The sequence below is a fragment of the Dermacentor variabilis genome, chromosome 4, assembly GCF_050947875.1.
Source record: "Dermacentor variabilis isolate Ectoservices chromosome 4, ASM5094787v1, whole genome shotgun sequence".
NCBI lineage: Eukaryota > Metazoa > Arthropoda > Arachnida > Ixodida > Ixodidae > Dermacentor > Dermacentor variabilis.
In genome coordinates this window covers 24094840-24110116 of record NC_134571.1, presented here as the reverse complement: position 1 = coordinate 24110116, position 15277 = coordinate 24094840, and the positions used below count along the sequence as shown (strand labels likewise).

Here is a 15277-nt window from a genome sequence, read left to right as displayed (position 1 = left end):
ACCGGAGTAGAAATCATGCCGTCGTCGTCGCACGATCGGGGCAACGATCGTCTTGCTGCTCTCATCAAACGCGCTCTCGCGCCAGGCACATGACTGTTCGTCTTGCGCGAACACGTTGGTCGGCCTGGTAACTCTTTGCGTAGTCCCAAACGATGCTGGGTAGCCAGCTGCCAACAAAATGCTTCGCATAACGTTGATTCCCACAGCGCGTGGGATGTTTGAACTTTATTTTGCTTTGGAAGTATCGGACGTGACACTTCACCGGGAGCTTAGTGCCCTTTTCTCGTTACTGCTTACCAGTATCCTGCCCTCAAATGACGTCACTTTCTCGGGCACGCGCGCTGAGGACATAGGGAAGATCACGCGCTTCACACGTGATCTGTATTGTACATCACGTGTATTGTGCGTAGATGTCAACGCATTGGTTGGGACCATAGTTTCTTACAATAATTACTAGCGGAATCGCTGGCGCTATAGTGTCTACGGGAACTGCAATCGGAACGGTTCCGCCAGCATGGGAATTATGGGAAGTACATGGATTTGCCTAAACTTCGTCCTTCTGGCTTCAAACGGCACCGTGCACAATGTAAAATTATAATTTTCAATAAAGTACTGTGTAATAAATAGTTAAATGAACATTATTAAAATTCCCCGACGTACGGCAGAATTAGAACGCAACACCTTTAGCACAGAAACCCGATACTGAAACCATTACGCCACGGACTCATTCACCGACATGAGCCATATAACGCCCTCATGAATTTCTCGCGAGCAGCGCGTTGACACGCTTGGTCCTTTTCGATTTGGCCACCTCGACAGGCTGAACCACTGCAATAATAGTAGTGGTTATGTGTATTCGCAGAGTATCCTGCACTTGAATAGGTATTGGTTGCTCTGACATTTAGGACACTGAAGGCAGATAAAGCTTAATAAACGAAGTCGAAAAAACATTTGAAGCCACAAGCACGAAGATTAGACAAATTCATGTACTTCCCGTCATTTCCACGGTGGGTGAACGATCGCAGCGCCAGAGTTCCCTCTAATAATTATTGTAGGAAACTCTGTGGTTGGGACTCCATCTCCCTTTGACTTTACTTTTTTATCTTTGAGCTGGCACCGACTCTGTGCGTGCGAGAATTCGCTGACAGCTATAGGCTGTATGCGCACAATAGCTGGGCATACCCGCTCGTTATTGAACGAAAATCATGGCACAAGCCGGCTTTGCTTTCCCGAGGACAGAGCTCCAGAATTCCACGCGCCAAGACCAGCCTCATAATTATTATGCATCCTTATGTGGAATCGGGCCATTCCGGCTTTCCACCCTTGCCTCGTTAAGCGTCAGTTTTCAGACAGTTTTGCGTTAATGCTGTCCGATAGGCGTCGTAAATGCAACGAAGTTTAATGTCTAATTACATATGTCCCTAAAAACTGCGCTGCATGCTTTTTCGCCGTGCAGCGTTACCATGCAGCGTCAACAAATGTTGGAGGCCAGGGGGTGCAAGAATGTACGCATCGATACACAGGTTTATATAAATAGGCTCCCCGTCGCTGCACCTACTCCGCGGGCATCGTTAGCGATCGTTATTCTTTCACGATGCTACCGGCGCTGCATCTAGGTAACACGGTCGATTGCTCTAAATGAAGGATCGCACTCGGGCTAATGATGTTAACCTTTCAGCATTCTCGCTGTTGTTTTACATTATAGGGCAGCAATCGCTGCTCCTCTTCTTTATATTTAGCTTGCGTATGTCCTGGTATAGTGCGCAGCGGCCAACCAGCCATTGGTCACTTCGGTGCCACAGGTGGAAGTACAACCAGTATAACTGCTCCAACGTGCTCTGGCCACACGCGCCTGCATGGACGGCGACTTCTTTCGTGCGAAGTGACGGGACGTACAGCCGTCATCATGACAACCTCGCGAAGCGCAACGCGACTTGCACAGATTCAGTCTTGAAAGCTTTACAGGTAGGGCAGGTTGTGCTACGGATATTCGCCCACAGTCATCTCTTTTTAGTACGCGTGCGAACATCTCTCAAAATTCTCTCGCGAGGCTTGGGTCGCGTCTCGGCGGCGCCACAGATGCCGTAGCGCGAGCGCTATAGCCGCTTGTTCTTTCGAGAAGCTTCGAGAGCGCCCCTGTTCTGGGCCTACTGAAATACGCGTCACGAGAAATCATCCCGGTGTTGGGGTCTTTAGCCGGCTATATACGATAGACAGAAAAGTGTTACTGGACTTTAAAAAAGGAAAAATACAATACACACACACACACACACACACACACACATATATATATATTGTATATTGTATATATATATTGTATTTTTCATTTCTTAAAAAGTTAAAATTAATTGGCCATTATAGCTGGTATGAATACGAGTATTCTAGCAAAGCGACTCACCGGTTCATAAAAAAGCCCCGTCTCGCTAGCCGCTGCCAATGGTGCACGTGCGCGGCAAGTGAGGGAATGCCAGTGTTGGGGTGCCGCCAAGCATCTTCCTATTTCGCGCACACGAATACATACATACATACATACATACATACATACATACATACATACATACATACATACATACATACATACATACATACATACATACATACATACATACATACATACATACATACATACATACATACATACATACATACATACATACATACATACATACATGCATGCATGCATACATACATACATACGTGTATGTATGTGTGTATGTATGTATGTATGTATGTATACATTCCCACCGTGAAAATGCATAAATGCATGCATGCATGCATAAACGCGACCGTAGCCGCTGCCTTTGTCTCGGAGAGCTTTCACTGGAGTTCCGGTCGCCATCGACGCACGATTGCACGATCGAGTATTCCGCATTTATTAATTTTGAATCTGTGTCGTCATTTTGTAACTTAACGATTTTCGGCAACATTTTATAAATGAAAAATTATTTGAAACAGTAAATGTAAATTTTGCTTTGAGTGCATATACGCGGTAAAATTTATTCCTACCTAAGTGCAACATTGCACTTAGGTGAGATTGCAGCGGTGGCGTAGAGGTAGAACACCCGCCTCGCGTGCAAGAGGTCCGTGGTTCGAATCCCGGTGCCGGCAATTTTCCACCATATTTAAAAAAAAAAACGCGTGTTGATAAAATTGCACAAACAGGCCTGGAGTGTGGCCTGATCCCGGTGACCAGAACCGGTAACGCACTCCCTCACCAGAGCAGGATTGGCCACCCTGGTGCAGTACTTGGCCACAACCTCCTATGAACACAACAATCAAACCCCGGCCCTCAGTCCCCAGCAGCTGCGAAGCAACTGACCACGGCGGCGGTCAGACCTGCGACGCAGCAGAGGGTGCTAAGAATCACTGGCTCCGGACGGGCCGCCATTGGAATATGAACCTGGCAACGTTTAACGCTAGAACGTTATCTAGTGAGGCGAGTCTAGCAGTGCTATTGGAGGAATTAGAGGGCAGTAAATGGGATATAATAGGGCTCAGTGAAGCTAGGAGGCCAAAAGAAGCATATACAGTGCTAAATAGCGGGAACGTCCTGTGCTACCGGGGCTTAGCGGAGAGAAGAGAACTAGGAGTCGGATTCCTGATTAATAAGAATATAGCTGGTAACATACAGGAATTCTATAGCATTAACGAGAGGGTGGCAGGTCTTGTTGTGAAACTTAATAAGAGGTACAAAATGAAGATTGTACAGGTCTACGCCCCTACTTCCAGTCATGATGACCAGGAAGTCGAAAGCTTCTATGAAGACGTGGAATCGGCGATGGGCAGAGTGAAAACTAAATACACTATACTGATGGGCGACTTTAATGCCAAGGTAGGCAAGAAGCAGGCTGGAGACAAGGCAGTGGGTGAATATGGCATAGGCACTAGGAATAGCAGCGGAGAGCTATTAGTAGAGTTTGCAGAACAGAATAATATGAGGATAATGAATACCTTCTTCCGCAAGCGGGATAGCCGAAAGTGGACGTGGAGGAGCCCGAACGGCGAGACTAGAAATGAAATAGACTTCATACTCTGCGCTAACCCTGGCATCATACAAGATGTGGACGTGCTCGGCAAGGTGCGCTGCAGTGACCACAGGATGGTAAGAACTCGAATTAGCCTACACCTGAGGAGGGAACGGAAGAAACTGGCACATAAGAAGTCGATCAATGAGTTAGCGGTAAGAGGGAAAATAGAGGAATTCCAGATCAAGCTACAGAACAGGTATTCAGCTTTAACTCAGGAAGAGGACCTTAGTGTTGAAGCAATAAACGACAATCTTGTGGGCATCATTAAGGAGTGTGCAATGGAAGTCGGTGGTAACTCCGTTAGGCAGGATACCAGCAAACTATCGCAGGAGACGAAAGATCTGATCAAGAAACGCCAATGTATGAAAGCATCTAACCCTACAGCTAGAATAGAACTTGCAGAACTTTCGAAGTTAATCAACAAGCGTAAGACAGCTGACATAAGGAAGTATAATATGGATAGAATTGAACATGCGCTCAGGAACGGAGGAAGCCTAAAAACAGTGAAGAAGAAACTAGGAATTGGCAAGAATCAGATGTATGCGTTAAGAGACAAAGCCGGCAATATCATTACTAATATGGATGAGATAGTTCAAGTGGCTGAGGAGTTCTATAGAGATTTATACAGTACCAGTGGCATCCGCGACGATAATGGAAGAGAAAATAGTCTAGAGGAATTCGAAATCCCGAAGGTAACGCCGGAAGAAGTAAAGAAAGCCTTAGGAGATATGCAAAGTGGGAAGGCAGCTGGGGAGGATCAGGTAACAGCAGATTTGTTGAAGGATGGTGGACAGATTGTTCTAGAGAAACTGGCCACCCTGTATACGCAATGCTTCATGACCTCGAGCGTACCGGAATCTTGGAAGAACGCTAACATTATCCTAATCCATAAGAAAGGGGATGCCAAAGACTTGAAAAATTATAGACCGATCAGCTTACTGTCCGTTGCCTACAAAGTATTTACTAAGGTAATTACAAATAGAATCAGGAACACCTTAGACTTCTGTCACCCAAAGGACCAGGCAGGATTCCGTAAAGGCTACTCAACAATAGACCATATTCACACTATCAATCAAGTGATAGAGAAATGTGCAGAATATAACCAACCCTTATATATAGCTTTCATTGATTACGAGAAAGCGTTTGATTCAGTCGAAACCTCAGCAGTCATGGAGGCATTACGGAATCAGGGTGTAGATGAGCCATATGTAAAGATACTGGAAGATATCTATAGCGGCTCCACAGCCACCGTAGTCCTCCATAAAGCAAGCAACAAAATCCCAATAAAGAAAGGCGTCAGGCAGGGAGATACGATATCTCCAATGCTATTCACAGCGTGTTTACAGGAGGTATTCAGAGACCTGGATTGGGAAGAATTGGGGATAAAAGTTAATGGAGAATACCTTAGTAACTTGCGATTCGCTGATGATATTGCCTTGCTTAGTAACTCAGGGGACCAATTGCAATGCATGCTCACTGACCTGGAGAGCCAAAGCAGAAGAGTGGGTCTAAAAATTAATCTGCAGAAAACTAAAGTAATGCTTAACAGTCTCGGGAGAGAACAGCAATTTACAATAGGCAGCGAGGCACTGGAAGTCGTAAGGGAATACATCTACTTAGGGCAGGTAGTGACGGCGGATCCGGATCATGAGACGGAAATAATCAGAAGAATAAGAATGGGCTGGGGTGCGTTTGGCAGGCATTCCCAAATCATGAACAGCAGGTTGCCATTATCCCTCAAGAGAAAAGTATATAATAGCTGTGTCTTACCAGTACTCACCTACGGGGCAGAAACCTGGAGGCTTACTAAAAGGGTTCTACTCAAATTGAGGACGACACAACGAGCTATGGAAAGAAGAATGATAGGTGTAACGTTAAGGGATAAGAAAAGAGCAGATTGGGTGAGGGAACAAACGCGAGTTAATGACATCTTAGTTGAAATCAAGAAAAAGAAATCGGCATGGGCAGGACATGTAATGAGGAGGGAAGATAACCGATGGTCATTAAGGGTTACGGACTGGATCCCAAGGGAAGGGAAGCGTAGCAGGGGGCGGCAGAAAGTTAGGTGGGCGGATGAGATTAAGAAGTTTGCAGGGACGGCATGGCCACAATTAGTACATGACCGGGGTTGTTGGAGAAGTATGGGAGAGGCCTTTGCCCTGCAGTGGGCGTAACCAGGCTGATGATGATGATGATGAAGTGCAACATTTAAATTTCATTCCTATCGATTACGCTGTGGGCCATGGAGACCATTTCTTCACATGCATTTGAACACGGGAATCGGAGTTACCCGCCGTGGTGGCGTACAGTGGCTATGTCCGCGAGCTGCTAAGCCCGAGGGCGCGGGAATAAATCCCGGCTGCCGCATTTCGACGGGGCCGAAGTGCAAAACACGCCCTTGAACTGTGCCTTGGGTGCACGTTAAAGAACGCCACGTGGTCCAAGTTTCCGGAGTCTCCCACTACGGCGTGCCTCATAATCGGATCGTGGTTTTGGCACGTTAAACCCCAGCATTCAAGTCTGAGTTGTCTCCGAGCTCTATATAGCTTTCTCTAATTCAGTCATGAGGTCAAATATTTTCTAAATTCTACTCTCTCTCTCTTCCCTTTCAAGTATTTCTGGTCAGACTTGTCCAATCGCTTGCACGTGTATACGCACGATGCATACAGCTGTCCCCTACTTCAATAGTCTTACGGGAGCGTCGACCGGCGCTTCGGTCAACGCCGTGTCGCCATGTGCACGCGCGCAGAGCGTCCTATACACAGCATCTCCTGCTATTTTCGTGAATCTGGCCCTGCTGTTTGTCAGCACGCGTATCGTTTGCAACCGCTTATTGTAACCGTTGTGCGCATTTGAAGCGGATAAGCAGCAGAGGCCGTATGTGTCTTTTCCCGTGTCGGTATATATCTTATTATTTCATACTATTTCATATTATTATTATCATAATTCTTTGTATTCCTCGATAATGAATTATGGCGCCCTATTCTTGTCCGCGACAACGCTCGAAAACATAAACTTCTTCGGCTACAAATACGAATTGTTCGTATAGCCTTAAAAGTTTCTCCTTACTCACACACTGCGCAATTATTTCATAAATTCAGTATTATCAGCGTCAAATCATTGTATCCCTACAGGCTTGCTCGATATTACAAATCTGACGCATCTAGGAATATTAATACATTAGATTGCGGGACTTCAAGAAAACCATCCTTTATATACAATACACGTAAACCTGAAAAGTACAAAGTTGGAACATGCCGTACGAACTATGGAAAACAAATGTTGAAATTTCGCTTGCCATCTTAACTAAATGAATTGTTAAGAGATAACATCGATATTTCCGAAATATCGTACAAAATTTTGCGCACAAGATACTTGTGATTCTCGCAAGATTCTGTGAGCTTTACCGTACATGCAATTTAATAATAATATTTGGGGTTTTACGTGCCAAAACCACTTTCTGATTATGAGGCACGCCGTAGTGGAGGACTCCGGAAATTTTGACCACCTGGGGTTCTTTAACGTGCACCTAAATCTAAGCACACGGGTGTTTTCGCATTTGGCCCCCATCGAAATGCGGCCGCCGTGGCCGGGATTCGATCCCGCGACCTCGTGCTCAGCAGCCCAACACCATAGCCACTGAGCAACCACGGCTGGTTACATGCAATTTGAATCTGGACAACTGATTCCTTGCTTTCTTTCTTCCGTTACTTATTACCCATATATTTGTATATCCTATAACTATTAACTGTATTCTAAGTTCATTAGTAAGCTCTTTCTTGGTTATATATATATATATATATATATATATATATATATATATATATATATATATATATATATATATATATACTGTTCAAATTGATATTTGTCAGTGCTTACATAGTTTCTATATGGTTGTCTTAATTGTTGTGCTAAACAAACATATTTACTTTCTATGTTTGCTGTTAATACATACGTACTAAAAGTCTGTAACCTATTTAATTAGCCGCTCTCTTCTCGCTGTTTGCCATTTCTATAGGGGGCACGAACCCAGTAAAACCTGTTCAAGGCTTTCTATCCGCGCTCCTAAACATCATGTCGTGTTTGTTTGTTTGTTTGTTTGTTTGAAGCTTAGTTGAATAGCATAGCACAAGACGTTTCAGACAAGATCATGCTCTCCGCGCATGCGCGCATGCCGTTGTTACTTTCGTAGCGGCGCTCCGCGACACGGCGCTGACCTTACAGTGTTGCTCAACGCTCCTGCGATTAACTCTTGCAGAGCTGTTCTGACTCCTTTCGTTTGCCAAGGCCGTACATGCGCGTTGCTCGACAACATGCAGGTGTACGAGACGCACGCAGCCGGCTTCGAGTTCTGGGTGCTGGACGAGGCGTTCGCCCTACACCGAGGCATGCAGAACCACCGGGCCAGGGGCTACTGGCGCGAGCGTCAGAACGCGCTCAACCAGCGCAAGCTGGCGAGTTTCAAGCGAGACGTGAAGAGAAAATACCAGGTCACCGCCGCCGCCACCAAGACGACGCTCGCTCCGGCCACCAAGCCGTTGCTGCTCTGACGGACGTGCGCTGCGGTGCTTCCTTTCGTTTCGGTAGCGACGGGAGTTCGTGCGTGCGACCTTTCGGTGAACAACCCAGAATGGAGGACTCGACCGGCGAGCGTGCGTGTGTTGTGGCCGACAAGCATCGAACGGGGGTTGGATTACGGGAAAAGTCGTCTGGCTAAGTGATGGAACCGCGAGTGTTTGACATGTTCGCGGGTCGCGCGTCATAAACAAAAAAAAAGAAATAAAGAAGCCCTTTCCGGGACGCGCTACCGGGATATATACGTGCGTACCCCCTTATAAGAATACAGGTAAAGGGTAACAAGCAATCCTCCTGATACAGGGATCTAGGATCGCCATTGTACGTTTGTTTTCAAGAGTGATTTGTCTTCCGCGATAGGCAAGGAGAAAGAATGATTCGGGGTTGACGGATGGGCAGCGGTGGCCGGAGACCGGTGGAGGATTCGCTATGTTGTTACGGCGACTTTCGATCGCACCCCACATTGCTTCCACATTTCGCACGAAGCAGTATAGAGTGCGCCTCTCTTCGTAGCATTTTGACGGTCGATCTGCAGTAAGCGTTGCCGGGGGGTGTCGCAGCGAGCAACCGGGCTCCGTACTATGAAGGCCAATGCACTACAGGCACGAAATTCCGAAACAAGTGCTTCGCCGTGGTAGCTATTTTAAATACTCGAGACGAAGATGAAGGAAGGGTGGTGCTTCTAGCCAACCACTGCGCCGCTTGATGTTCATACGAACGATGCTCGTGTGCCCCGTAAGGCATCGCACATTTCGATCGGAAGGTTTTTTGCAGCGTTTAGTAGCAGTTTGCTTCCGGATAGACTTGCATCGTCTCTGTGTGGCCAATAAGACGTGAATAATTGTTAAACCTTATCTGTCTACGGGCACGTGCTTACGAGAATATCGAGCCCGCCTATAACGAACCAAAATAATTTGAATTATTCTCTATGCCGAGCAGCAGAAACATCCGTTTAGAGATCCGTCGTTGAAGTCTGAGAGCTTTGGGCGCGCATGTCGAGCTCCGTTCGCCGGCACCGTCGATATATCGAGTCACTCGCTGCCCGCGACCCCGTAAGGCACGCGTTTCCTCCGCACAGCCGCGCACCACGCTGGTGCTGCCCGAGCGATCGACTGCGCCCATTTTTCTCGCCTGCATGGCACTTGAGTTAGACGCAACCCGACCGTTCGCGACGTAATGTACTGTTTGCAGATTGCTGCTACCCGTTGGCGAGTGAAACATTGATCAGGGTTCATAAAACAAAACCGAACAAGCTTGATTCGGCGTCGAGACAGCGATCGGGTGCCCTGTCGCACATGCCTCGAGCACGGACTGAGAATGTTAATCGGCAACTACTTGTTGAAGTAGTTTATTAGTGATGATCAGTTACGTCAACTGCCCCTATAGTAATGCGTTGCTGAAGAAAAACAGCCCTATATCTTTGTAAAGGGTCGCCCTTCCCATTTGATTCAGTACACTGACAGGATACGCAGGGTCCCGCCGCTCAAAACGCATTCTGAATGTTCTGTACGCAACGTTTGTAGGGATTGAAAAAAGCTGAGACGGGTGAACGCTTTAACCGCATGCTACATCGAATGCGACATGTGCGGGCTCAAAGATATTTGTATTCATGTACGAATCAATCCTCAGCTATACGCCGTTACAACGGCGAACCAAACGGTCTAGTGGCGAGGACTATTTTCTGACGTCGCTGCAGCGTCACCACATTGACTTGGCCCCTTCGCCGTTGCGCACCTGTGGAGACTTGCTAGCGATTTCACGCTAAGGAGCCTCAGTGCGGTGAGCATGAACACACCACTTGCATCTTGTCGCATTTCTCGTATTGTTTCGAAACGTATACGTTTCTCTACTCGCGAATTTACATCGACAAGGGGTCTATGTTCTTTTGGCTCAACAAAGTGGCCATTTCGTGATCACTCCGGCAGGATTCGTCATTATCGCACCTTATCGACTATAGTGCAGCTCATTAAGGCAACATTTTCTTCGCGCCGGTTTCCGTCCTTGCATGCATGATTCTCGGAGTCTGGAAGATTTCTTTTTCGCATTTCTAATTTCTCACGGGAAATTAACACTTCCTCATTAAATGTGTTCTTGCAATTACACCGAGGCTCCTTCCTGCGTCCTGGGTAATATCTGCGAGTCGTATTTCCCTTGGTTGCGGTCAATGTTCCCTCGCTGTTTGCGCATCTCGCATATCCATACGCCACAAAGAGAGTTCAAACATGTCATATGTTACTAGTGCTGCGCGAGAAATTGCGAAATATATCGACAACGAAAACCCGAAAACGTTCATTGAAAAGAAAAGGAAGAGATGATGTATACGGGTGCACAATTTTTGCGTCGCTTGTAATACTCTTCGAATGCATGTACCAGGTAGCTGCAGATGGTCCATGTTTGCTTGTGGGCCCGTTCATATTTTTGTTCTTATCTCCGTTTTGTAATAATCGCGGCGTTCTTGTCAGGTACGTGTCTGCACAAGTGTGTGCGGAGGTATGTTCTGAACATCTCTAAAAAAACTGATGTGCCTTGCTGACCACATAAGCCTGGGGTACGAGGTGTCCCACCGTTTGTAGGCTTGGTAACGAGTGCAGCACAAGTGCGAGATCAGGATAAGTAACAGTGATTTAAGCTACAACTACAGTGTCGCAGCTTGCGTCTGCTATTATCGCGCACAATTGTGCTCCTCGCGACGCTTGCATGCACTGCTCTTGCTAAATTCAAGAACTGACCTTTTTTGAAACTCGTACGCGCACGGAATTCACGCGGTGCCGATGAAATCACCTGTAATTTGGCGAACATTATCGTATCGTCGCTTATTCGGAAAGACCTTGCACCGCTAGAGCTCCATGAAGTTAACAGGTTTATTGCTTGCTTACTTTTGGATGCAATTTATTCAACGTGCATCAATAAGCAGTCAAGCCACGGGCTGACTGTCAAAATTCGCGGCTTCATGGGGAACTGGTGCTGAATTCAATTTTGCGCTGGTGTCGCCACCTGTGTTTCGTTTGTACGTCATTTACGGCTTACCAAGCCTGTGCTCACGCTATACACACGACAGACTTGCTCGGTAATGCAGAAAAATGTCATCTGCCATTCTAGCCTATAGTTTAGCATTCATTAATACGGAAATGCCCGGCATTATACGGCCGAGAGTTTAGCTGTGGGATTTGAAAACCGAACGGTAATTGATTAAGATGTCTGTGAAACGTTCATTTATTGTAGTGCAAATGATTGCGCTTCATGAGGATAGCTTCCGAGCACTCATGCGCAGCGCATACTGCGCAATAACTGCCGTCATATCATGAGACTGCAACCAAATGCCACGGATTTGATTGCTTGCGCCTTTGCCTCCTGTGAAACGGGAACAAAGAAAAATCGGTACTGCCGTTTGCTGCCTAAATTGATCGGTGCCTGGTGCTCTGATGATTGCCTCATGTTTTGACGACGTAGACATGCAGAGGACTGGCCAAGCGTGTCTCGTCTTTCGGCCGTTTTTGTCCATAAGTTGTAGGAGTGAAGACGAAGTGTCGAATGGGAGCAGGGGGCTGCTGCTTATTTATTGCGCTGTGTACACGCACGTGCTCTCGCAAATTGTTGCTCTCTGAAACGGTATACAAATCGAAACGAAGAGTAAAGATGACGAAACTAATACAAAACAAAGGAAACCCACAAACCGGCTGCGTAGCTTATGTATCGATTGCTTCATAGGTGAAATAAAATGTTATTTGTTTACGAGTGCGTACGTTTCACTTACGACGTCCGCATCACCTACAACGGAGAGAGCTGTCAGAGCCCTCGGAGATACGGCATATTGAATTCGCGAAAAACAAGACACCGTCCTCCATACTGTACAGGCACCTTGCACCGGCCAGAGGGCGCGAGAATCGACGCTTTCATTTATCACCCCAGTGTCGCCGACGCCAGTCGCTATAGGGGTTCAAAGAAAATGAAACACTCCAAACGACAACCCATGCTGCATCGCTCATCTGACCGTTACGTCATTTGACACCCCCGAGCATGAGCTTTGCTGAGCTCATGCTCGGAAGCGTTTGCGCTTTTGATCTCAATCGCAAGCATCATTTCCAACGCATACGGAGCATGCGCGCTACGGAGCATGCGCATTCGGACGCTCTTGCCTCGTGATGAGCGATCAGAAGTGTCAGTGAATGTGAATCGGGTCCCAGAAATTTGGCCTATACCGCTCGCTAGGCTGTGTTCTGTGGCTACTATCACTGCGGCAAGCATTCAGCTAGAGATAGACAAGAAGGAAAGGCAGGGAGGTTCACATTGCGAAATACTACAAAATGGTTAACTCTTATACGCCCTCGTGCTAAACGAAATTAGCAGCTTCAGCAACATTATTTCTGTTCCGTGTGCAAATTTGGTCCGACATTGGCTACTGTCGCAGCGGTCGCCTCGTTATCACACCAATCGCTATATATCGCTAATCCTGAGTGGCGGCTGACCGCACGCCGGCCAATCGAGAAACGCTCTTAAGATGAGCTTTTTCTGTAAGAACTCGGGACCCAATATAAAATGATGCATAACGTGAATTGTGCAGCCGCACGACGCGAGCTCATTTGGTTCATCAGAAGTCACTGATAATGCATTCCCAGATGCCAGGGATGTCAGAATAGTAAATGTCCAATGAGATCGCGAAATATATACTAGGACAAAATCAAAGGCACAAGAGAAGACACAGCGCTTACTGGCAACTAAAGGTTTATTCGAAAGTATAGAAACTTAAAAAACGCGAAATGTCACAAATCTTCAAAAAGAGCAGGTAAAAACAGATAAAATACGCCCACCAAAAAATCTGCCACGTGTTAAGACACACCTTTAAAAGCAACTTCAGTATACTGAAGCGCTATGGAGGCGTGGCTGACACACCCCTTCCACTTTTTCTTTATCTTGTGGGCTTCTATTACCTCTCTTGTCGTTTGGTCTTTGTGCTTGTATAAGACTGTTTTTTTTTTCCACATAGGGTGCACACTTATGCGACTTGCAGTCTATCGTATGCATTGCGAGATGCGTGTGCGCAGTCCCTTTTGCGGAATTCGAGTGCTTTAGCATGGTGTTGAAACATCTGCCGGTTTGGCCAACATATGTGTGCCCGCGCGAGAAAGGCACGGAACACACTTCTGAAGCTGAGCAAGAAACGAATTTGTTTGCGTGGTTAACACCATAACTGAACCGATTGCTTACATATGTAGCACAGCTACTCAATCTTTCAACAGCTGTTGAAAGATTGATTTGACAGATTTAGTAGCTGAAAGACGATATCGTCAGCGTACCCGAGTACCTTCCGCACAGTGCCACAAAAGTTCGATACCACACAAGTTCGATACCACACAAGCCCTGTATACATCGGATAAGAAAATATGCCTAATTGCCGGTGCCAACTGCGACCCAACACATACTCGACATCTCTGGACAAAAACATTGCCATACCAAGCTACTAGCGTGACGTGAAAATAAAAGCGTAACAGCTCGAGAAAGGGCGCAACAGAGATAACAGAGGCGTTGCGAAAAAGCGGCTCGTCATTATCAACCACTACGCACTGCCGAACGCTCTTTTAACAACTGTGCATGTGGAATCGAGTAATACAGGTCCTCTACGTCGATTCCGGGCTGAAAGCGATGCAGCTCTGAGGTTTCTGCTTCACTAGATAATGAACAAGGTCACCGGAGCTCAGAATCACAAAATGGGTCGACAACGCGAAGTGAGTCCAGGTGCTTCTGGAGGCAGCCAGAGACGACACAACACCACGAATCGCGCCTGGAAACAGTAGCAGGGAACGGCATGGACGGCTTGTGCGTTTTAACAGTGAAGAAGACATCCAAGGTGAGGCTCTTGGCTTTCTTCACTTTGGCCGACAGGCGAGACAAATTCAGGTCAATGGCCTGCTGTTTCACGAGTGCTAGCCATTTATCGACTGACCGCCTCGCAAACCTTTCCCGCAAAAGTGCCTAAGGACATTATAACGAACAAGCCTTATTAGAAGGTTATCTATCGCAAACTCCGAGGCTCTAACTGTCGTCTCTTGGCCCGAGAGTAGGGTGAGGACGAGAGTTATTGCTTACAGCAGGCGGACCTAGCCTTGCAAAAGCTTTTACGCTAGCTATCAAACCCGATACGGTCTGAAACACTTCGCAGTGTAGCTAACAACACCAGGTATCAAAAGCAATATCTTGAAAGGGCAGTACAATATGACGAAGACAGAAGGCAGGAACACACAGGACAAAAGCAGTTGTACCAAAAGCAAGCTGACACAGAGCCCGATACATTGCGCATTTTCCAACCCATGACGACCCACACGGTTCACCATTTACTTTCCAACCCTTTATCGCGGAGGAACTTCAGGAGGAGCCGAAGCACACATCTCCTAAATACGAGTATATGTACCGTACACTGGGTTGCACGTTAAAGAATCCCACGCGTTCAAAATTAGTCCGGAGTCACTCACTACGGCGTGCCTCATAATCAAATCGTGGTTATGGGACGTAGAACCTCAGATATTTTTTCTCCTAAATATCCATGTCCCAATATCCCATGTCCTCGCGGGAAGAAATTATCACTCGCATTTGAGTGTATATAGACGTCTTGCGCTTCAGTCCGTCTATTAATCTCGGCCCGGCGTATGAGGCATATCAAGGTATTTTTTTCGGTG

At 46.7% G+C, this 15277-nt stretch overlaps 1 protein-coding gene across 2 annotated transcripts in view; it reads left to right on the top strand.

The window, feature by feature from the left end:
• LOC142578816 (beta-1,4-glucuronyltransferase 1-like) overlaps positions 1-12339 on the top strand; it is a 45867-nt gene extending 33528 nt beyond the window's left edge. For both annotated transcript variants that reach the window (XM_075688413.1, XM_075688414.1), the window contains exon 3: positions 8351-12339. In XM_075688413.1, the coding sequence (XP_075544528.1) occupies positions 8351-8581 (231 nt within the window). In that variant the 3' untranslated portion in view covers positions 8582-12339. The remainder of the gene's footprint in view (positions 1-8350) is intronic.
• The last annotated feature ends 2938 nt before the right edge of the window (positions 12340-15277 follow it).